Raw genomic sequence first — 21,984 nt, 5'->3', positions numbered from 1 at the left:
ATATATATATATATATATTTCTTAATTGTAATAATTTTACTCCTTGTTTATGTTTTCCACTGTGTTTTTACTGTTTGTGTATATGCATTTGTAATATAACTTAAAGAACAGTGTATGAGGAATAATTTCTTTAAGCATAATTAAAGCCTTTTTATGATTTTAATTTTTGCAGGATGATATACCAGAGCTAAAAGAATATTTCTTGGTGAATTTAACTCATGTTGATCTCATTATGGCTCCTCTGACTTCATCTCCTCCAAGACTAGGTATGGGACTCTCCTTTATGAACCTTTTGCCTAACCGTGAGAGTGAGAGGATGTCATGGTTTAAATCAGAGTGAGTTGTTATGGGAACGTAACACTGCCCCTTGTTTTGTTTGCTAATTTCAGCCATGAGTGAGGATGTGATGGGCATTTAGACTTATTCTAGTTAGAGACTATCATTGTAAGCGGGGTAAGGCAATAATTACTCTGGTGCTTTTAAAATTCTACAACTATGTTATAGCCAGATATGCAACCTGCAAGGGGGTATTACTTTTTTCGAATGTATCTTTCCTTCATTTTCTTTTAAAATGTAACTAGCTATCTTCATAAGTCAACAGTTTTCTTTTAAGTTTAATATTTATTTTGTGGATTCAGTGCTTGCTTCTATTCTGACCTTTGATCTTTTTCTTTTCATGCTTTTAGAAAACTTAATTCATTACAGACTGAAAGGTAAAACTTGAACTTGGTAGAAACTTAATTAGACCCTTCAATAGATATAGTCGAAGTATTGCTGGAAAGTGTGTGAGGCATGCCAAGTTGGAGTGAGTAGCATGTAGATCAGCCAGTCCCGCTGTTCTGTCCGTGGGCTGCAGGGCTGCGGGATGGAGGGGTGTTAGTCCATTGTCTGCAGGATGGAGGGGTGTTTGTTAGTCCATTGTCTGCAGGATGGAGGGGTGTTAGTCCATTGTCTGCAGNTGTTAGTCCATTGTCTGCAGGATGGAGGGGTGTTAGTCCATTGTCTGCAGGATGGAGGGAGTTAGTCCTTTTTCTGTAGGATGGAGGGAGTTAGTCCATTGTCTGTAGGATGGACGGGTGTTAGTCCGTGGAGTGCCAGTTCCAACGGAGCTCTTTCTGCCCTGGTCTTCTACCTTGAATTGTTGTATGTATTAGTTTTGTCATTTCTTACATTCCTCCATTTTACATACGAGACAGTGCGAACCATGAGAAGCTTAGGAATATGCCCCGAATTTCAACCAGAACATGAAAGAGCTGGATTCTTTTAAAAAAAAAAAACTAAAAGTTTAATTTTAATTACCTATGATTTCACTATTATTTCAAAAGTATTTTTTGTTTATTTTTGAGATTGTAATTTAGTTAAAACATTTCTCCCTTTTTCTCTCTCCAAACCCTGCCATATCTATTTCCTTCTCTCCTTCAAATTCATGGCTTCTTTTTTCATTAATTGTTATTGTATGAATACACACACACACACACACAGATATTCAAAAATAAGACCTGTGGGGTCCATACAGTGTTACTTGTATCTATGTTTTAGTAGTGTACTGTGATTTCTAGACTGTTTGGCCAGAAGCCTGTAGTCCGTTGGGTACAAATCCTGGTTTTATACTGCCTCCTGAACGGTGTTATCCACTTCAATCTAAAGAGAATTGGCTTTCTTATTCCTTTCCTCACTAAATAGCTATGATAATTGTCCTTAACTAAAGAATAAAGTATGGAAACACACACACACACACATACACACACACTCAAGCACACCAGGAAGAGAAGTAATGTTTCAGTATAGAAGAGCAGCTAAATTGTAGCATACTGACATAATGCATCCAGATCAGACCACTCTTTCTTTCTGCTTTATCAAACTCATTCCCTAGTTCGTATTAACACTCCCCTCTGGGTCATTCTTTCCATGTGTGTTTCTCTTTCCACTTTGTTTCTGTTTCTTGTCCCTCCTGTTTCCCCAACAATACCATTTTCTCCCATCCCGAAATAGAACAGAGATGTAAATATTGTTTAATTTATTTAAAGTGAAGCGATAACATCTGTAACATATTGTCACACTGTTCTTAGTTGAGGAGTTATACACCAAGAACTCTTGGTAATAAAAAATATTTCTCTTCTAGTGTTACCAGTATTGTTTTTATTTTCTTAAATGTATTTTCACTGTGTATAATACCTACACATGAAAATGTATATAACACAGTCTTCAAATTCCTTGGCAGACAGTAGTTTTCAATATAGTTTAATGAATTTTATATTACATTATATTCAACCTATCTCTGTTTTGTCAGATTCAGAAGGCTTGACGGCACAGATTATCATAGATGCCAATGATGGTGCCCAAGGTGTGATTGAATGGCAGCGTAGCAGGTAAGCCCAAGATGTATATATTCCTTCCTTAGTTTCACATTCTTCACAATTACCATACAGAAGTTATGAGAGAAAACCAAGTGTATTCTGTTACTCCAGATTTGAAGTGAATGAAACCGATGGCGTTGTAACACTGGTAGCACAGAGGAGCAGAGCAGCCCTTGGCCAGGTGTCATTGTTTATGTATGCCCAGAACCTAGAGGCTCAGGCGGGACTGGATTACATGTGCACTCCACAGGTAGGGAAATCACCTCTGATGCCTATTTGCAACCACTGTTCATTGAAAATCAGAGTGATGTAGGTATTTTCTGGAAAATTAATCTCAATAACTACTGTGTAAGATACTCCATAGGGAGACCGGGAGGAAGATTTCTATTTTGTATAATTTTTCTGCTGCCATAGGTGCTTGAATTAAGTTTTAATTCTATTCTATATATCACCCCAAATTTACTATTTTTGAAGTATTTAATTCTGAAGAATGCTACATAATGTTTAAAAATGTTAATTATTAGACTCTCCCAGAATGTTTCCTATGCTTCTGGAAAAAAAAAATGTAGTCTATTTTTTTTGACTCAATTTACGGACATATCTGAAGCCCTTGAAATACTTTTTAAAAATTTTCATGTCTTCATCCCATTTATTATGTAACCAAATGTTTGCTTTCTTCCTCTCAGTAGTTTACTTGAAATTCTTTCAATTTAAGTTTTAACAAAGGGAGAGCATGTAAAAGTTAGCATTCCCTGCAGCTAGAGCTTCAGGAGATTACAAGAAGCAAGACAAAGGTTGTAGGAGCCCACGTGGGGTCCTCTGAAAGAGCAGCAAATATGAGCTAACTGCTGAGCCTCTCCAGCCACTAGAATAGCTTATTCTCGCCATTGTCACATGTGCTTTCTGAATGTCTGATGAACACTCGCAGTGAATTTACGTATTTGAACTTTTCATTTATCTTTTTTTGACCAGATTCTTCACTTTACTGATGGAGAAAGGTTTAAGCATGTGGACGTCATGATTCTGGATGATGACATTCCAGAAGGAGACGAAAGATTTCAGTTGCTATTAACAAATCCTTCTCCTGGACTAGAGCTGGGGAAAAATACCATAGGTAGTTATCTTTCCTTTCACAGTCTCCTTTTTTCCATCCTGGTTCACTAGGGTAGCCTCGTATGTGAAGTCCCCTAATCTCAGCATTTATAAGTTCTCATGTCAGTGGGAAGGAGTCCAGCCTCTGTGTGTGTGTGTGTGTGTGATGTTCTCAATTATTGAGGTTTTATTCAATGTGTAAATGTCTCTCTGTCAGAAGTAGCTTTCTGATGTGGTTTTGTGCTATCAATGACAAAAATGATGGAGATAGTTCTAGTGCTGGGTCAGTGCTATGAAGTCTGTGCCAAGAATTGGGGTACTCTGCCTCAGATATATTGAAAGAACTTTAATTCTCTAGTTGGAATGGTTTGACATTGTTTCTAACAGTGCAGTTTCACTGTGGGCTAGGTATTATAATATCTGCTTCACAATGACAGCAATAATGGCAGAGAGAGCCTCATGGATGTATCAGATTCTGAATAAGAAAACACATTTACTTCTAGAAGTTGTTATAAGTTTTCATTATTTGAAAATGTCATACACATTTGTAATGAAATATGATTATATCCATCCACAATTCACCCTTCCAACTCTCCTTACACCCACCTCCTTCAACATGTCCCCTCCTAACGTCAAGTCTCTTTTTTGTTTTCCTTCCTCCTCCTTTGTTTTTGTAGATTATGTTACTGTAAATTAGTGTTATTGTATATTATCCTGTTGGAATGCAGAGTTTCAATTCCTTTGGGGAAGTACAGTGAACTTTATTGATGGTATGTGAGAATGTAGGGGTCTTACAATCCTCCACTCCTTGGGTATCTGGGATGGATATTCTGAGGGGAGATACTTAGTGTGTTGCAGCTAAATTGAGGCTGAAACTTTCCAGTTGCTGAAGGCCTCTTTTTCCTTCCTTGTTTTTGTTGGTGTGGATGGTCCAGGGCTGCAGACTCCTTGGAGACTTGTCTTAGTTAGGGTTTTACTGCTGTCAAGAGGCACCTTGACCAAGGCAACTCTTGGCCAACATTTTATTCTTTTTTTTTTTTTTCCCTTCGAGACAGGGTTTCTCTGTGTAGCCCTGGCTGTCCTGGAACTCACTTTGTAGACCAGGCTGGCCTTGAATTCAGAAATCCGCCTCCCTCTGCCTCCCAAGTGCTGGGATTAAAGGCGTGCACCACCACTGCCCAGCTTTTGGTCAACATTTAGTTGGGGCTGACTTACAGGTTCAGAGATTCAGTCTATACTCATCAAGGCAGGAGCATGGCAGGGTCCAGGCTGTCATGGTATGAGAGGAGGTCAGAGTTCTACATCTTTCTTCCACAGGAAGCCAGGAACAGACTGTCCTCAGGCAGCTACGAGAATGATCCCAAAGCCCACCCCCTCAGTGACACAATGCCTCCAACAAGGTCACACCTACTTCAATAAGGCCACATCTCCTAATAGTGCTACTCCCTTAGCCAAGCATATTCAATCCACCACAAGGCTATATTGATCATGGGGTCTACCATCAGGTAGTGGATCCAAATTCATTGTCTTAGCTGTAAGTGAGCTTGGCAGAGTGTTCATTGAGGGCAAATCTACCATCATCAAGGGTAGAGAACCAAGTGTCTCTGTTAAGGTTATAGGAGTCAACCTGATTCTCAGTGTAACCCAGGATGACCAATGGAGACCCTGTGGCATCTCTAAAGTCACTTCATTGATGTCCTTATATCAGGCAGCTTTCTCTATATTCACAACATACACACTGAGGGTAGGACCTGGGAGGGTCATTCCAGTGAATGTCCCATTTAGCTCAGGGATGACCTTGCCTACATCCTAGTGGAAGCTGGATGGTATTCTGAGAATCCTCCCAGCCACCATGATACTGCAGTTTTCCTGCGTACCATCCACAAACATGCACAGTAAGCAGAGGACAGAGATGGTGCTTTGGCTCCAGTGTCCAAGCATGCCCCAGACATCTCCATAGTGGTAAAGATACTAATAGATTCCACTACATAATCAGTACAGAATCACCCTATTTGATAAGAGATGGTCTTAAGTGACAAAATTTTCCAGTACTCAGCCTTGACTGTGGAACTTAGTTTGGTGTAATCATCCTGGAACATGCAGACCGTGTGGTTGAGGTCAACGATGAGGTCATTAATGGCAATGGTATACACTTTGCTAGATTTTGAGGTAGTCTTATTGACCAGACACCCTGAATGCAAAATTCATTTACCCTGGCCTCTACCATCACATCTCAGCGATGAGGCTGGCGCTGCCTGGGAACATGCAGCTGCTGCTCTAGAGCCAGGATGAGCAGATAGGCTCAGTGATTGGACATTTTAGAAGTAATCTTCTGAGCTTGTTCCTACGTTTTAAGTTAATTACGTTATCTTTTATTATATACTGTTCTAAAATTATCAGTATTATTTTTATTTTTAAAATTCTATTTGCTTTTTCTCCCAATAAACATATTTTTACTATATTTTTCTGAAATTTGTGTAATTTTGATTTATGTGTGGTTATTTTAACATAGGAGGAAATTATTTATTGATAATGATAATATGTGAGAAAAGAACGTAAATTTATTTTATTCTAAAATGTAAAGCCACTGCCCTAAATTTTAAAGATGTACCTTTATTGGCTCCTGATTTTCAATATAAAGTTTATTTTTATCTATCTGTCCTAGTTTGGTTTTTTGCTTCTGAGATAAACACCATGACTAAAGCACACTAGGGGTAGGCGGGACAGGATTTACGTCAATGTAGAGCTGACACTTGTGACTGTCGTGAAGAACTCAGGAAGAATGGTGGTTATGACCTTGCTCTCTGTGGCTTTGATTGGCTTGCTTTTTAATATAAGCCAAGAGTGCCGTGCATTCCCACAGTAGTCATTGTTGAAATGAGTTCCTCACAGGCTTGCATACTTTCTCAGGTATTGGTTGATATAATTCAGAGAGGTGGGGGGAAGGAGAGAGAAAGAAAGGGAAGAAGGGAGAGAGACTACTGTTCAAATGTGAACTACTTAGAGGGATGTAAGAGTGCATCAAAGGGGAGACAAGGTCACCACAATCAACATTCTGTGTTCATTTTCTTATATTTTCACATCAATTTCTGTGTCAATTGAACAACTATTTTGAACAAGATCCTTTCAATGCGCCGGATGTGGTGGCACACGCCTTTAATCCCAGCACTTGGAAGGCAGAGGCAGGCGGATTTCTGAGTTCGAGGCCAGCCTGTTCTACAAAGTGAGTGCCAGGACAGCCAGGGCTACAGAGAGAAACCCCGTCTCGAAAAACAAAAACAAAAATAAAACAAACAAAAGAAGATCCTTTCAATGGTATATTTTCAATCAATGACAGCTGATACATAAAGATGTGATGATGCTTAAGTCTATATGTCTGGGCTGGCAAGATGGCTCAGCAGGTAAAGGTGTTTGCCTGATGATCTGAGTTTGATCCCTGGGATTTACATGAAGGGTTTCCACATTTTGTCCTCTGACTTCCACATACAAACACACTGTGACATGGGCTTTCTCTACAAATAAATGAATACATAGATGATTGTAAGAATAACGAAGATTTTGAAGCTGACTTCCTGGCTTGTACCACAGTTCTGTTTCCTTCCAGCTTTGTAACTTCTATAAAGTACCTGTGTATAATCTGATACAAGGTGGGGATAGTGGTGAGAACTAAGTTAATACAGGTTACAAGGTCAGAGGTCAGCATCGTTAGGATTTGTAACATTCATTCTTCAGTTGCTGCTTGGATGTTCTTGTTTTAACAGCTTTGATTACTGTCCTTGCCAATGACGATGGCCCTGGAGTTCTGTCCTTTAACAACAGCGGGCACATCTTCCTCAGGGAACCGACATCTCTCTACGTGCAGGAGAGTGTAGCAGTGTTAGTCATTGTTCGGGAGCCTGCCCAAGGTCTGTTTGGAACAGTGGCAGTTCAGTTTGTTGTGACAGAAGTCAACTCTTCAACTGAATCAAAGGACCTGTCTCCTTCCAAAGGCTTTATTGTTCTAGAGGAAGGTGTTCGGTCCAAGGTATAGTATGAGTCTTTAATACCTTTATTAAGAACACAAGATTACTTTTAGTATTTAAAGATTTTCCCTCAGAAGTATGCCCTTGGTTCTCAAAGAAACAAAGCAAAAATCTTCTTAAAGGAGAGAAACAATGGCACTCGAGTGTGTGGTAAGCATTTCAGAGTTATGAAGTGTACACAGATGGCAGCTGGGGAAATTGCCTGTTAATATGCTAAAGAAATATGCAAGAATTAGAATTTGTAGTTTGCATGGTTTATTTAAAATCAGGGACTGGAGAGATGGCTTAGCAGTTAAGAGCAATGTCTGCTCGTCCAGAGATCCTGAGTTCAATTCCCAGCAACCACATGATGGCTCACAACCATCTGTATTGGGATCTGATGCCCTCTGCTGGTATGCAGGTGTACATGCAGATAGATCACTCATGCATAAAGTAAAAAAATCATTTAAATGGTATTTTTCCTGCTTATTGTCTGTAAGAATATAAGCCAAAAGCAACCTTCATGCTTGTCCTTTCACTCTTGCCTGCCATATTTCAGATGGACAGACAGATGAACAGTAGTTTAGAGGAGACAATGTTGGATTTGAAATCAGTTATGAATGCAGTCTACTAAAAAATAAAATAAAACAAAACTTGCCTTCCAACCTTGCTTTTATCTCTAAGAACTTTTTGAAATTGGTACCCAATTTTATTAAAAATTTCTGTTTTAGGTATATATATATATATATATATATATATATATATATATATATGAGTGTTTGACCATATATGTGTTTGTGTACCACATGTGTGTCTGGGGTCTTGAGTTCTTTGGAAATGGAGTTACAGATAGTTGTGAGCTGCCATATGGGTACTAAACTGAACTCAGCACCCCTATGGGTAGGAATTGAATCCAGGTCCTCTGGAAGAGAAGCCAGTGTTCCTAACCACTTGAGCCATCTTGCCACCCCCTCAGCTTTATTTTTGTGATACAGTTAAACATCTTTGGTTACATTCTCCTATGCTTTTTACAGCCAAATACAGTACCGAACTAGTATATTTACAGTGATTTAACATTGGAGGTCACATAATAATTGATGAAGTCTGTTTTCTGCAGTGTAGGTTAGAGCCAGGGCCTTGGGAAAGCTCGCAAGCTCCCTGCAGCTCACCTACATCTCAGTCCTCAGATGTGTGCAAACTTTAGCATGCTTTCCAAGGTCAACATTTTTACATTCTTGAAAATCGAAACCTTTAATTGATTTGCTTAGAGACCCACCCCAATTTTGAAATGATATAAAAGCTTAAAGCATAAGTGTTTTGTGAATTTGCTATTATTTTATTCTTTTTTGTGTTAAAATTCATTTTATTTTGGCTTTCCTTGAACTTTTTTTATATTCTTAAGATCTTTGATATGTTCACTAAAAAAATTAATTGTTAGAACAAATTAAATAAATTTTGAACTAACCTAACTGCCTCCCACACTTTAATTTTAAAAATGTAAGTTGTAAGGTATACAGTCCCTAAGGATATAGGGACACATATGACTACCCTGCGGAGGAAGATGTCTAAATAACTGCCTTGAGCAGCGCCTCTTTTTGACCTTTGCCCTTTCCAGAGAAAGCAGCTTTCCAACTTTTAAGATCCAGGACTATCTTGCTCTGTATAGACAAGGTTGTTCAGCAGTTAATCGTTTCTGTTGATCCCTTTCCCTTGGCCTGTTAGGAGCACATGCTCGCACCTGTCAGTAGCTTGTTCATTTCCCGTTACTGTGCTGCATTCCATTGCTGAGGCCACAGACTTTTTATGCTGTTGCTGGCCAGCATTTGTACTGGTTCTAGTCTGTACCCACTCTGCCTGTCATTACTTCTAGCCAGTCATTTCCAGACTACACTAGGTTAAGAAAATTATGTAGCCAGGATAGGACAAAAATGTTACAGAAATCAGCACATGAATTTAACCTGGTAATCAGTGTTTTTTTGAGAACTTTAAAAAAGAGTTCTAGCTGGGTAGTGGAGGCACACACCTTTAATCCTATCACTTGGGAGGCAGAGGGCAGGTGGATTTTTGAGTTTTAGGCCAGCCTGGTCTACAAAGTGAGTTCCAGGATAGCCAGGGCTATATAGAGAAACTCTGTCTCAAACAACAACAACAAAAGTGTTTTATTTTAAAATTAAGCATGTGGATTGGTCTGTATGTGTCTGCTCAAATGAATGAGCCCATGTAGGCCAGAAGAGAACATCCTATCTCCTAAGACTAGGGTTACAGGTCCCTGTTGGCTGTCTGGTATATACTCGTTCGGACTAAGTTTGGATTCTCTAGGGTAGCAGCAGGAACTCTTAACTGAGGAGCCATCTCTCCATCCCCAATCAGGGTTATTTTTTAAATGCTGTCAACTGTTACTTTTCAGACACTCTTGGGTAGTAGAATACAGTTTTGCAAATCCCTGAGGTAGGAACTTGAAACAATTGTAGTCACTACATGATGGGAATCAAATATAAATCAATAGAAGTCATATTTCAAAACATGTTATGCAAATGTATAGTAAATTTCTCCAAATGTGTCTTTCCCAAAAGACCATATTCTATTAACTTTATTCTTTTGTTGTATTTCAGGCCCTGCGCATCTCTGCCATATTAGACACGGAACCAGAAATGGAGGAGCATTTCGTCTGCACCCTGCTTAATCCAACTGGAGGTGCTAGACTAGGGGTCCAAGTTCAAACCTTGATAACAATTTTGCAAAACCAGGCTCCTTTGGGACTATTCAGTATCTCTGCTGTTGAAAATAGGTATGGGTTATTTATAAAGCATTGACATTTTGAATCAAAATATGTACTGAACTGAGAAGATGTAGATAGAAATTAATATCTGGTTATTTTAGTATATCTGAGAGCTGACAAATACTTATATTTTATTTCTTAGAATAATTAAGGCATCTAATATTATTAATAGGCTAAATCTTTTCTACTTCACCTATTTCTGAGTTTTGTATGGAGAGAGCTTAGATTGGTAATATTGTTTGATATATATTGTAAAGTGACAGATATTTAATCATTGTTATGATAATGTTATTGGAGTGTTACATTTGTATTTTTTATTTAAAAAATTCTCCATAATTGAATACATTTGAATACTAGAGTCTAGTCCTCCACTGCATAAAATTTGTGGGTTTCATTGGAATGGACAGGTTTACAAGTATATCAAATAATATGCTGGCAGTGTAATGTGTATTTTAAATATTTAGAAATTATTCTCTTCTGCTCTCCAAAATCCATTTGTTTTTCTTTTAGTGCCACTTCTATAGACGTTGAAGAATCCCACAGGAGTGTGTACCTCAATGTGTCGCGTACGAATGGCCTTGACCTGACTGCGAGTGTGCAGTGGGAGACAGTATCTGAAACAGCTTTTGGCATGAGTACGTTTACCTTTCTCTCCATACATGGCGTATTACCAACAGACCAGGTACTTGGTTCTGTTATTGGATCCATGGTATTTACTGTGCATTATTCATGCACTAGACTTGGAACTCAGCTCACATGCATTTAGGCATTCCCATAAATAACTATAAGAAATAAAAAAATTTGCATTGCAAATGATAATAATGCTTTAGGGGAAATTGGAAGTAGTAAAATGTAAGTAAGGGCTGAAGAGATGGCTCTACAGTTATGAGTAACTGAATTCTCTTCTGGAGGACCTGAATTCTATTTTACCACCCAAGTCAGGAGGCTCACAATTGCCTGGAACTTTAGATCATGAGCTCTGACATGACCTCTTCTGGCCTCTGCAGGCACTCAGACACATGGCACATATTCAATCACACACATACACACACACACACACACACACACACACACACACACCATTAAAAAATACAAGGTGGGTATTTCTAAGGAGAGTCAGTGATTGCATGAAGACTGATGAATAGGTATTGGATGCGAAGCACTGGGCTGGAGAAAGCTGGAGACAGCAGGGAATGGCTGTCAAGGCTGCAGACTTGAGTCATTAACTGGTATATAAGATAAAATATAGAATGGACAGTGAACAGAGAAGTAAGAGAGAATATTTACCTTGAGTAGTTAGGTAAGGCCAGATCATTAAAGAACTTGAAAAACATCCCTTGGATGCCATACTCATCCTAGCTTTAAGGAAAATCCTCTCAGTGGTTTAGGTACACGTAAGAATGGTGCGGCATGACCATATTTATACTTTATAGGCACTGTTCAGAATCTCATATAAAGAATTGTTTGTGTAGAAGAGAGAAGAAGATGCAGCGGATGAACAAGGAGGCAGCAGGCTACGCAGCTCAGACCCAGGGTTGGATTGTCTGTGACAATGAGTGAGAGGCGTGGAAAACTCCATGTTGCTAGCTTAAACAGTTGAGGGGAAGTTCAAGCCACCATCTAAGAGGGAAATTATCAAAGAAGTATGATTTGAGGAACGAGAGTGGACTAAGTGTGGTTTAGAACTGCTAGTGTCTATTCTCCTTTACATACAAAATGGACATACCCACACTCTCGTGAGCGCCTGTGCACACACACACACACACACACACACACACACACACACACACACATCCTCTTCCTCCTCATTACCATCATTATCTTTCTAACACACCCACTAGCTTCACTCTTTAATGCCAAATGAGATAAGGTTCAGATGCAACTATATACACATAAATATTTATTTTATTATTTCAGGGGGCATGGATGTTGTCTTTTCCATATTTCAAAGCTTTTTTGACAAGACAGCACTGGACTGGTGTTTCTTTACTGCTGAAGGCTCAGTTTACGGCATAATGTTAAGAAAATCCTCATTGGTTGTTTATCGATGGCAAGGGACTTTTGTTCCCGTTGAGGTAAGCATCCATGTTTGCTTTGTGGTGCACAAAATAAAATGTATGTGAAAACTTTGATGCAACATGAGTTACTAATGTCATTTCTGTTTCCTAGGACTTAAAGGTAGAAAGTCCTAAAACTTGTGAGGCCTTTAATATTGGCGTTTCCCCATATCTGGTGATTACTCATGGGGAAAGACATGGAGAAAAGCCTTCCATTAACAGTGTGTACAGGCTCACTGCTGGATTCAGACTAGTCCTGGTAAAAAACATTCTTCCTCTTTCTGTAGATTCTGTACTTAAGTGCAATTCAGATTTGTAAGAGTAATCAAAATGGAAGATGCTGTATGTTCTGTGTGAAAGAACTTTTTGGCAATTTGATATACATTGTAGCAAGTATCTCAATTGAAGGAGATTTTTTTTTTGTCTCCAGCTGATATTTAGGAATGCATAGTCTACAAATTAAATACAGTTTTGAATGGTAAGCCAGGTCTAATGCATGCTATTGTGGACTTGAAGCTGCTTCGGTCATTAGTGACCTTCACTGACTTATCCCCTCTCTTTTGCAGATACAGACAATCATTATTTCAGGAAGTTGTCAAGTAAGGCATTTCACCTCAGACAGTCAAGACTATTTCATCATTGCAAGTCAAAGAAATGATTCTGAATTAACCCAGGTGTGATTCGCTTAAAGTGAAAAATCTCCTCCCTTCTACAACACACTAATTAAAATTTGTTCCTATTTATAGGATTTATAAAATGCCATAATTTCTTGGTGGTGGTGTGGAACGATATTGCTTGGACACAGTTTTTGAAGACTAGGGTTAAAACATTAGATTTTTCTTCAGGAGAGAGCGCCAATCTAATAATAGCACAAGCATCTGATTAGGGGCTAATCGAGTTGGAAAGCACTATGGAGAAAAATCCCAGCTCAACAGATGGGATCAGTGAAAAGTCACGGCTACCATTGCCAAGCAGGCACTCGGTGCCGCAGCCCACACTTCACACTTCTCTGGCACACTCCATCTTGTGATCTTATTTGATGTTTGTCTCTCAGGCTTCCATGCTTCTTACTTCTTCATGTTCAGCTAATGGCTCTCTTGGTAAAAAAAAAAAAAAAAAAAAAAAAAAAAAGAATCTTCCTTTTTCTGTATATTCTTAAGTGCAACTCAGATTTGTAAGATTAATCAAAATAGAAGATGATGTATGTTCTATGCTATCTTCCAGAAGGAATGAAATCTTCCAGAAGGAGGCTTACTACTTTTACAACACTTGAAACCCAGTCTTACTCCCACCTGCCATCACTGTGGGGCCCTGTCTATGGAAGCCTTTCCTCTCACAATGACACCTTTCTTGCCTTCATAGACTGGCTATTCCATCCGCGCTAGTGGTTATTACAGTGAGCACCGTGTTCAAGCACTGCCCAGCTTAAAAAGAGAGCCTCTCCTTCCTGATTCTCTCTCTCTCTCTCTCTCTCTCTCTCTGATATGAGGAAATCGCTCCTCACTTGGTCTGAGTTCCATCATCAACTTGACAGACTAAGGCTAATCTTTGGATGTGACAATGACGATTATTTAGATCAGGATACTTGAGGGGTGAGACCAATCTTCATTCCACCTGTACCATTCTGTAGGCTGCTGAAAGTGGACTGAGCATTCATCTCCCTGTCCCCAGGCAGTAAATACATGCTGCCCAGCTGCCCTGGTTCCCACTGCTGTACATTCCCCACTGTGATGGACTGTATCCTGGAACTGTGAACCAAATAAACTGTTCATGCAGGTGCTCTTGTCAGAATCCTTTATCATAAAACAAGAAACATAGTTAATGCTACTTTTCACGGGGTTGTCCGGTCTGCTGGGATTGGTGTATCCTCACTGTGATTGTGTATGGTGGTCAGCATGGCCTCAGACTTGAAACATCTTTTCTCTTGCACAGATCAATGTTCTCCATCTGCCTATTTTACCCTTATCAGTCACCATCTTCCCTGCCCTCTCCTCCCCTCTATGCCTCCCTCTCCTATTCTCTCTCTCTCTCTCTCTCTCTCTCTCTCTCTTTTCTGCTTCCCCCTCTTCCTGTCCATCCTTCCCAGACACTACTGTCATTTCCCACTTCCTTTCTAAACTGAGTTGTCCAGGAGCTTTTTAGAATTCAGTTTTAATTTATACTTTTCTTTCTCTGTACTTGCTCTGGGTAATTTCATAAGTCTGGTTTGACATACAAGCTGTAGGCCAGTGTCTTCCAAATCACACCTGAAGCCTTTCCTCTGTATTCTAGACATCTGTGACTATTTCTTTCCATATCCACTCACATATACTTTCAGCATGTAATAGATAATAACTTGGCCTGAACTTAAATTTTCTCCATGTGACTGGACCCATTGTTGTTTTAACATCAGGAAATAGCACCCCTGTAAAGTAGAATTATTCAAGAAGAATTATGGGATAGCTAGCTTCTGCTCAATTATCCTTTTATATTCGTTTATATCTGGTTATTATTAAGTACTTTTTTTGAATATTTCAATACTATTTGGAATACAGTCTCATCTGTCTACTTCTTAGCTTCCACTAAGGCATTTCCCCACCATTTCCCACTGAGTCAGTCACTTAGAATACCATCACAGCCTATCTCTAGAATCTTCTCACCTCTGTAGACCCGTTCTCTGTTGAGTGTCTGCAATTACCTTTTAAAACAACATTACTTTGTGTTATTCCTCATTTTAAAGCTGCTCAGCAACTTCCAATTACTTACTAAATTTCAAAGTTTTATATAGACTTTTTGATAGACTGTGTCTTTAATACAGACTGTCCATCTTTAATGTCTGTATGTTATATAGCATTACCATCTTTTTCTCATTTTTCTAGGTCACTGCTGCAGCATGCCTGTTGCCTTGATAGAATCATTTTTACTCATATTGTACTGTCTCAGAGATTCACATCTGAACTGTCATGCCTTCGCCCCAAGGAAAGGGACAGCTTTACCTTACCTTTTTCCAGTCCCACATTCCCTTCACGTTGTTTCAGGCTGAAGTACTCTTTGCCTAGAACAAGACAGGCGTTCTGTCTTTGGAGCCAGCATGTCTAACTTGACTTCCTCAGGACATCCATATTCTGTGCTCTATCATCTTAACTGTCATGCTCAGGACTGACTCAGTGCACAGTCTTTTTACTTATTGATAGCTTAATTATCTCATCTTGATAATTGATGGGGCCTTGAACGTATTCATTTCCCCAAACTTAATGCTTGGTTGGAAGTCCAAACTTTACCTCAGCACTACAATGCTTTATAAAAGTGAAAAGGTTGTAGGGCAAGCCAGGTAAATTATGAACTTCCTTCTAAGGTTAACTCTGTGGATGTTTACCCTGAAGCCCTACATGCCTTGCTACCATGGGGACAGAAAATCAGACCGTTGTCCTCAGGTGAAGATGTCTCTCTGTTCTGTTGTTTGAGGTGCTATTGAAGATGTGGAGGCATCAAGGATTTTATTTTTATAGTCGGTTCAATTCTTTTCAATTTTTGGTTTTCTGCTTTGTTTACCTCTCCATATATTTTATACTGATTTCTTCTCAAATAACTTCTCTTTTATTTATCACAAACACACACAGGCATAGGGAAGAGAGGAAGAGGCAAAAGGAGAGGGGGAAGGAGAGAGAGAGAGGAGAGAGGAGAAAAGAGAGAGGAGAGAGGAGAGAATGAGAAAAACATCAATTTTATTACTTTAATATTCCCACACCACCCTCACTCAGCTAACCAGCAGGCTGCAGGAGTGGAGGTGTATGACGCTGCTGCACTGTCACAGATGCCGAATTCCTGGTCATAAGGAGCTTGTGTTTGGACTTTCCCTACAGGTCTTCAGATGGAATGGAAACAACTTTGCCTGGCATCAGACACTGCCTGTCCGAGGTGTGCTGGGCATGGCCTTGTTCAGCAGAGGCGGCTCTGTCTTCTTAGCCATTTCTCAGGCTAACATCAGACAAACCTCCCTTTTATTTACATGGTCTGGTACTCAGTTTATTAACTTTCAAGAACTGTCCATCAGTGGGATAACACAAGTTGAGGCTTTGTCCTCAGGCGATGATGTTTATTTATGTTTTGCCAAAAATACCTTTCTAGGTGAGTGGATGAAGTAAGGTGCGTACAGTTGCTACCCAAACCACCCAGCATTTTACGTTTGCAATCTTGTGCTGGACTGAACCAGTTTAAACTTATATTCCTATAAAATGAGCAGTAGATAGGTGATGTGAAAATGTGTATAAAGATTTTATAGTCAATTTCCCTCTGCTCCTGCAGCTTCTGGAATAGGCAATCTTGTAGGACTGTACTTGGGCTGTCATGAGAAATTTATAAAATAATGCCTAGTGACTTTTGATAAAACTGATTCAAGATATAATCTGCATAAGAATATACTTTCTTCCGGTTATTTCAGTGTCAATGATGAAATGCCAACAATCATCAACAAGGAAACAATTTATTCTTTTTTTTTAACAAAAATTCTTATTTTATTTATATTGGTCTTTTGCCTGGATATAAGTCTGTATGATGGTGTCAGACACCTGAAATTACAGACAGCTGTAAGCTACCATGTGGGTGCTGGGAATTGAATCTAGATCCTTTGGAAAAACAGCAAGTACTCTTAGCTACTGAGCCTTCTCTCCAGCCAAGAAACAGTTTATTATAAGTCTTCCTTGTGTGTAGCTTGGTGTGTGTGTGTGTGTGTGATGTTACAGAATATGTCTCCTCATGTGTATTAGTGTGTGTGTGGTTCCTGTTATAAAAACAGAAACTGATTGCTGTGTACCCCACCAAGCTGAGTTGTTAAGATCGATGTTTTCCGTGGGAAGTTTCCTTGAATTTAATATTTTCCTATAGTTCTGCTGTGCAGTGTTGTCATCTTCTTTGTTCAGCTTGTTGCTTTTCGTTTCTTAAGCAGGAAATCAGAATGCAATTGACATTTTTGTCTGGGAGATGGGGCATTCATCGTTGAGGTATTTCCAATCCCTGGACTTTGCTGCTGTTAACAGAATCCGTTCCTTCACACCAGCTTCTGGCATAGGTAAGGGCATTTCAACTGCTAGCCAGTCTTCAATGCACTATGGGGAGTTAGACTGATTCTGGTCTCATTGAGTTTAGATAGAATGGTAAGTCCTCAGAGACTGGGTGTTTTAGTAGGACTCTCACATCAGAACTGTGCAATAATAGTCCATCCAGAAATCTAAGAGCTTCAAGAAAATTGATACTTTCTGATTTATTAATTTGACTTTGTGTGTTTTATTTCATATGTTTAGCCTGCATGCTAGTATATGTCCTATGTGTGTGTTTGTTGCCCATGGAGGTCATACAAGGGCATTCCCTCCTGGCTCAGTTAGGGTGTCTGTTGCTGTGACAAAGCACCAAGAGAAAGCAGCTTGAGCAGGGAAGGGTTTATTTCACCTTATAACTCCAGCTCATACTCTATCACCTAGGGAAGGGAAGGGAGAAACTCAAGGCGGAAACCTAGAGGCAATGTGTATGTAGCATGCATGTGCAGGCATGTGTGTGTGTACCTGTGTGTCTGTGTGTGTGTGTGTGTGCAAACTGAGTGAAGGTGTGTGCTGTGCTGCTCTGTTACTCTTCTTGAGAAGGAGTCTTGGAGCTCAGCTGCCACTCAACAAGCCCCAGACATCCATCTGTGCTTCCTACAGTGCTTGGAGTCCAGGACTGCAGGTGGGTATGCAGTCCTGCCTGGCTCTTTTAAGTGAGTGCTGAGGTCAGAGTTCAGGAAGTCATTTCTGCAGCAAGCATCCCTACCCCTTGAGTCATCTGTAGCCTCTTAAAATGTTTCTTTAAAAAAAAAATTACTCTAAATAGCATTTCTGAGAAGGATGGTGCTCTTATTTTATGTCTGGGTTATTAGATAATTTCTAGGTCACCTTTAATTTGTTTGTTTTTCTAGATATATTTAAGTATGACTGACATAGAAGCACTATATATCCTTAATACCTATGGTGTGATGCTTTGAAGCACATGTAAATAATTGTTTCATTAAGCTACACAGCCCATCACTTTTTTGTATGTAGTGGAAACTCAAGATTTATTCTCCTGATATATTCAGATTTTTCAACTCATTGTTGGTTGTACAGTCCCCCCCCCCCCATACAATGAGCTCTCCAGAACTTATCCACAACTGATAAGTTCTTTAATCCGTCTCCTTCCAGTTCCTGCATTGTAGGCCTGTGGCAACCACCATTGCAGGGTTTTTCATTTAAAGATTTGTTTACTTATTTGTTTGTGCATGTGTGTACATGTGCATGTGCACCTGTGGGCAAGCCTGTGCCCCAGTTGCGTGTGGAGGTAAGAGCAGAGCTTTGCAGTGAGCTCCCCGTTAGGGACATGGAGTCTATGGGCAGAGCGTGGTATGGCAGGCTCCTGTTACGAAGGCTCCATCCCCTTGGCCCCATTGTAGGTTCTTTTTACAAGCGTTCATGTTTTTTCAGTTTCTCAGGCTGGTTGAATATCCTTAACATGAACATTTGAAGTCTGAAAGGATGTCACAACTGAAATATTATACCCACAATGCCTTGTTTTAAGGGTAAAATTAATACAAAATTCATGTGAGATTACCCTTGGTAATACTATAAGATGGAAAGTGACTTTTATGTTGTGGCTGTTGTTTTCTTACTTTGAGACAGGTTCTCTCTGCATAGCCCTGGCTGTGTTAAAACTCACTTTGCAGAGCAGGTTGGCCTCAAACTCACAAAGTTCTGCCTGCCTCTGACTCTGGAAATAAAGGTGGTGACACCATTCTTGTGAATTATGATTATAATTGTGTCTAATTCTCAGCACATTTTGACCATATATATAACTATTCCAAAAATCTGAAAATCTCTGAAATCTGAAATATTCTCGTCCTTCACTCTTCATATAAAGGATCTTAGTCTGTGGAAGAGAACTGCAGCGTTCTCTTTCAGAATCTGGATTCTCTTGTCTGGTCTGTTACAATATAGCCAGTCATGTGAAACCCAGGAAACTTGATGATACAGGAGGAGTGAACTTCACAAATAACTTCTCTGTAATACAGTTCGGACCTCACACATTATCTAAGAGTCTCGGGACTCTTGGCATGAACATTTCTGAGGTAGAGAAATCCTGAAAGGCATTTCAGAGGCACTTGATGCTCAGAGCCCCTCTTTAATAATGTCATCTTGCTTTGGTGCAAGAAACATGAAGGAAATGTGTTGCAGCTGTCTAGACCAGCTAAAAGAAGGCCCTGAGCTGTAAGGGATCGTAGACGTGTGAAAATTTGTGGACAGAGACACAGGCGCTCTTCATTCATGAGGACTTCTGAGTATTCGAATGTGGGCAGCCAAACTCTCACACCTTGGTAATGTGAAGAATCTTAGTTTGAAACTGAGGAAGGCTGTAGGGAAATGTGTCTATTGGTGGCAGTCAGCAGTTTGGTTCTAGGTGGCTGTAGTGCAAGGTAATGTTTAGCATCCCAGGTGGTTAGAGTTGTGGCACAGATTCAGGAGAAAGTGAGAGGTTTAGATTTCAGAGACTCTGATCCTTGGCGGTAGGCAAGATTACACAGTTAAAACAATAGAGCAAAGTACAAAAGACAAGCAGAATTAGTCAAACCTACGGGAGTCTGGTTTTCTCTTCTCTGTGGAATCATAATTCAGCCTTGCATCTCCCAGCAGGGTCACTCATCTCCCTCAGCCACTGAGCTCGAATGGGGGGTTTGCCCTGTGGGTTTCTGCTTTTTTGTTTTAAGCCAAGTTCTCTTACTTCCTTTGTTTCTATGTCTCTTTTTCCTTCCTCATGGCTCTGCATTCATCCTGTACATTCTAATTTCTACCTGGTCCTCTGTGTGCCTTTCCAGTCCCCACACTTGTCTCACTCTCCCCTGCGCCCTGAAGGCAACCCTTTCGTGCTCACACGGACATGAACATGATGTTTTCCTATGATGTGCAGGAAGATTGGCTTTCTTATCCACTCAACAGTGGACTTACTGAATACATTCTGTATCTTCTGTTATGTTTGTTAGCTCTACCCCCTACTTATCCTTTAATTGGGACCTTCATTTCTGCTTCTGTCATCCTTCAGTTTTTCAGATGGTGTCTACTCAGGTCACCTCCCGATGCTCACAGTAGTTACCTAATGAATGTTTTTAAGGAAGAAGTGTTTTGTTCAGATGGGCTGCTAATTGAAGTTATAGAATTCCTTTTAAAGATTTTTTTTAAAAAAATATAATAGGTGCACTTTCTAAAAGAACTCAGGAGAAATTCTGCCAGAGTTTTATGAAGAGCCCATTGTGAAGTCTCTCTGTTTCTTTTGTTTCTGTGACTTGAAGTTGTAGAGACATGAAAAGACTGCAGGGAATTACTCAGAATAGCTATTATACACTCCTGAAAGCTGAAAGCATGTGTTGAAGAATGTACAAAGGATTTCTTATTATGTATAAATCAAATATTTTATTAAAAATGTTAAATTGGAACCAGGGGCATGGGTTCACATATTTATGCTTTGGTTAGCTCCATGACTGATTTCTGAAAATGGAAGAGGGAACATGAACAGGGCACTTATTGCAAGGATATGTAGACTTGCCATTTTTTTCTTTTTTTCTTTTTTATTTTTGGCTCCTTTAATGGTAAATAAACTCTTTTAAGGTAAGAATCACAGGAGAGAACCTGTGGAAACAAGGGCAGCTCAGAGCACATGTAGTCTCTGTCATGCAAAAATGTATCATGTAGTAGGAGAAAGAGGCATGTGTGTGTGTGTGTGCGCACGCACACACACACAAACATACACACACACACATACACACATGAATGTGCATTTCATGCACACACACCCACATATGTACACATGTGACAAATACGATTATAGCTACAACAGATAATTTCCAGGAAAGAATTGAATAAAACAATGCAAAGAATTTAAGCTAGTTTTTGGTATACCTACAAAGCTTTCTTCAATAAATATTCAATTAGGAGTTATGGGTTTAGTAGGAGGCAAAGAGCTGCACAGGAGATGGGCTCTAGGCAAAGAGTATACCTAAGCAAAGCTCAGGCAGTGGCTGTGAGCATGCACTTTCTGGAAACAACCAGGAAGAACCCAGTGTGGTCCAAACAGAAGCAGTGAGGGAATAATGGCAAGAGGGGCAAACAAAGAAAGATTAGGAAGCCAATTAAATGGGGAATTAAAACATTTGGTATATATCCTAAAACTTATAGTGCCCTCTGTGGGAAGGTGATGGAGGGAGGGAGAGAGGGAGGGAAGGGAGACAGAGTCATAGAGACATAGAGACATGGAGACATAGAGACACAGAGATAGAGACCCTCTTTGCTGACTGCTTTAAGACAGCTTTAAAGGGGACTCTTTTAAAATTTGTTTTGGAATGTCTGTAATTTTACATAGCTTTATGCAAAATATTTGGCCATTTAAAGATTCTAATATATCATTATCATTTTTCCATCTTTACCTTTATGCAAGTCTTAGTACCTAAGCTACAGTACCTACATTAGTTAGCCTAGTTAATATGTTAGCAGTAAGCAATAATGATTAGGAGTTTTTAATGAGTGAGAATCAGGATGTTGGCTTTCCCACTGTAACCTATGGGATACAAACTAGAAGGCTGGTGTCAGACTTTCCAGGTCTGTGTCATTTTATTTAATTTATTTATTTATTTATTTATTTATTTATTTATTTTGGTTTTTCGAGACAGG

The 21,984-nt window shown here is 39.6% G+C and overlaps 1 protein-coding gene across 1 annotated transcript in view; it reads left to right on the top strand.

Moving 5' to 3' along the window:
- The window catches only part of Adgrv1 (adhesion G protein-coupled receptor V1), a 497,830-nt gene that overhangs the window by 115,607 nt on the left and 360,239 nt on the right, over positions 1 to 21,984 (top strand). Inside the window, exons 39-50 of the mRNA XM_021180004.1 lie at positions 173 to 266; positions 2,291 to 2,369; positions 2,469 to 2,607; positions 3,330 to 3,471; positions 7,211 to 7,473; positions 10,063 to 10,238; positions 10,740 to 10,864; positions 12,147 to 12,304; positions 12,399 to 12,545; positions 12,853 to 12,960; positions 16,129 to 16,393; positions 17,211 to 17,333. Coding sequence (XP_021035663.1) covers positions 173 to 266; positions 2,291 to 2,369; positions 2,469 to 2,607; positions 3,330 to 3,471; positions 7,211 to 7,473; positions 10,063 to 10,238; positions 10,740 to 10,864; positions 12,147 to 12,304; positions 12,399 to 12,545; positions 12,853 to 12,960; positions 16,129 to 16,393; positions 17,211 to 17,333 — 1,819 coding nt within the window. The remainder of the gene's footprint in view (positions 1 to 172; positions 267 to 2,290; positions 2,370 to 2,468; positions 2,608 to 3,329; positions 3,472 to 7,210; positions 7,474 to 10,062; positions 10,239 to 10,739; positions 10,865 to 12,146; positions 12,305 to 12,398; positions 12,546 to 12,852; positions 12,961 to 16,128; positions 16,394 to 17,210; positions 17,334 to 21,984) is intronic.

The sequence above is a fragment of the Mus caroli genome, chromosome 13 (assembly GCF_900094665.2).
Source record: "Mus caroli chromosome 13, CAROLI_EIJ_v1.1, whole genome shotgun sequence".
NCBI classification, from domain to species: Eukaryota; Metazoa; Chordata; class Mammalia; order Rodentia; family Muridae; genus Mus; species Mus caroli.
Note: the sequence above shows the minus strand (reverse complement) of the source record. Positions and strands in the feature narration are given on the sequence as shown.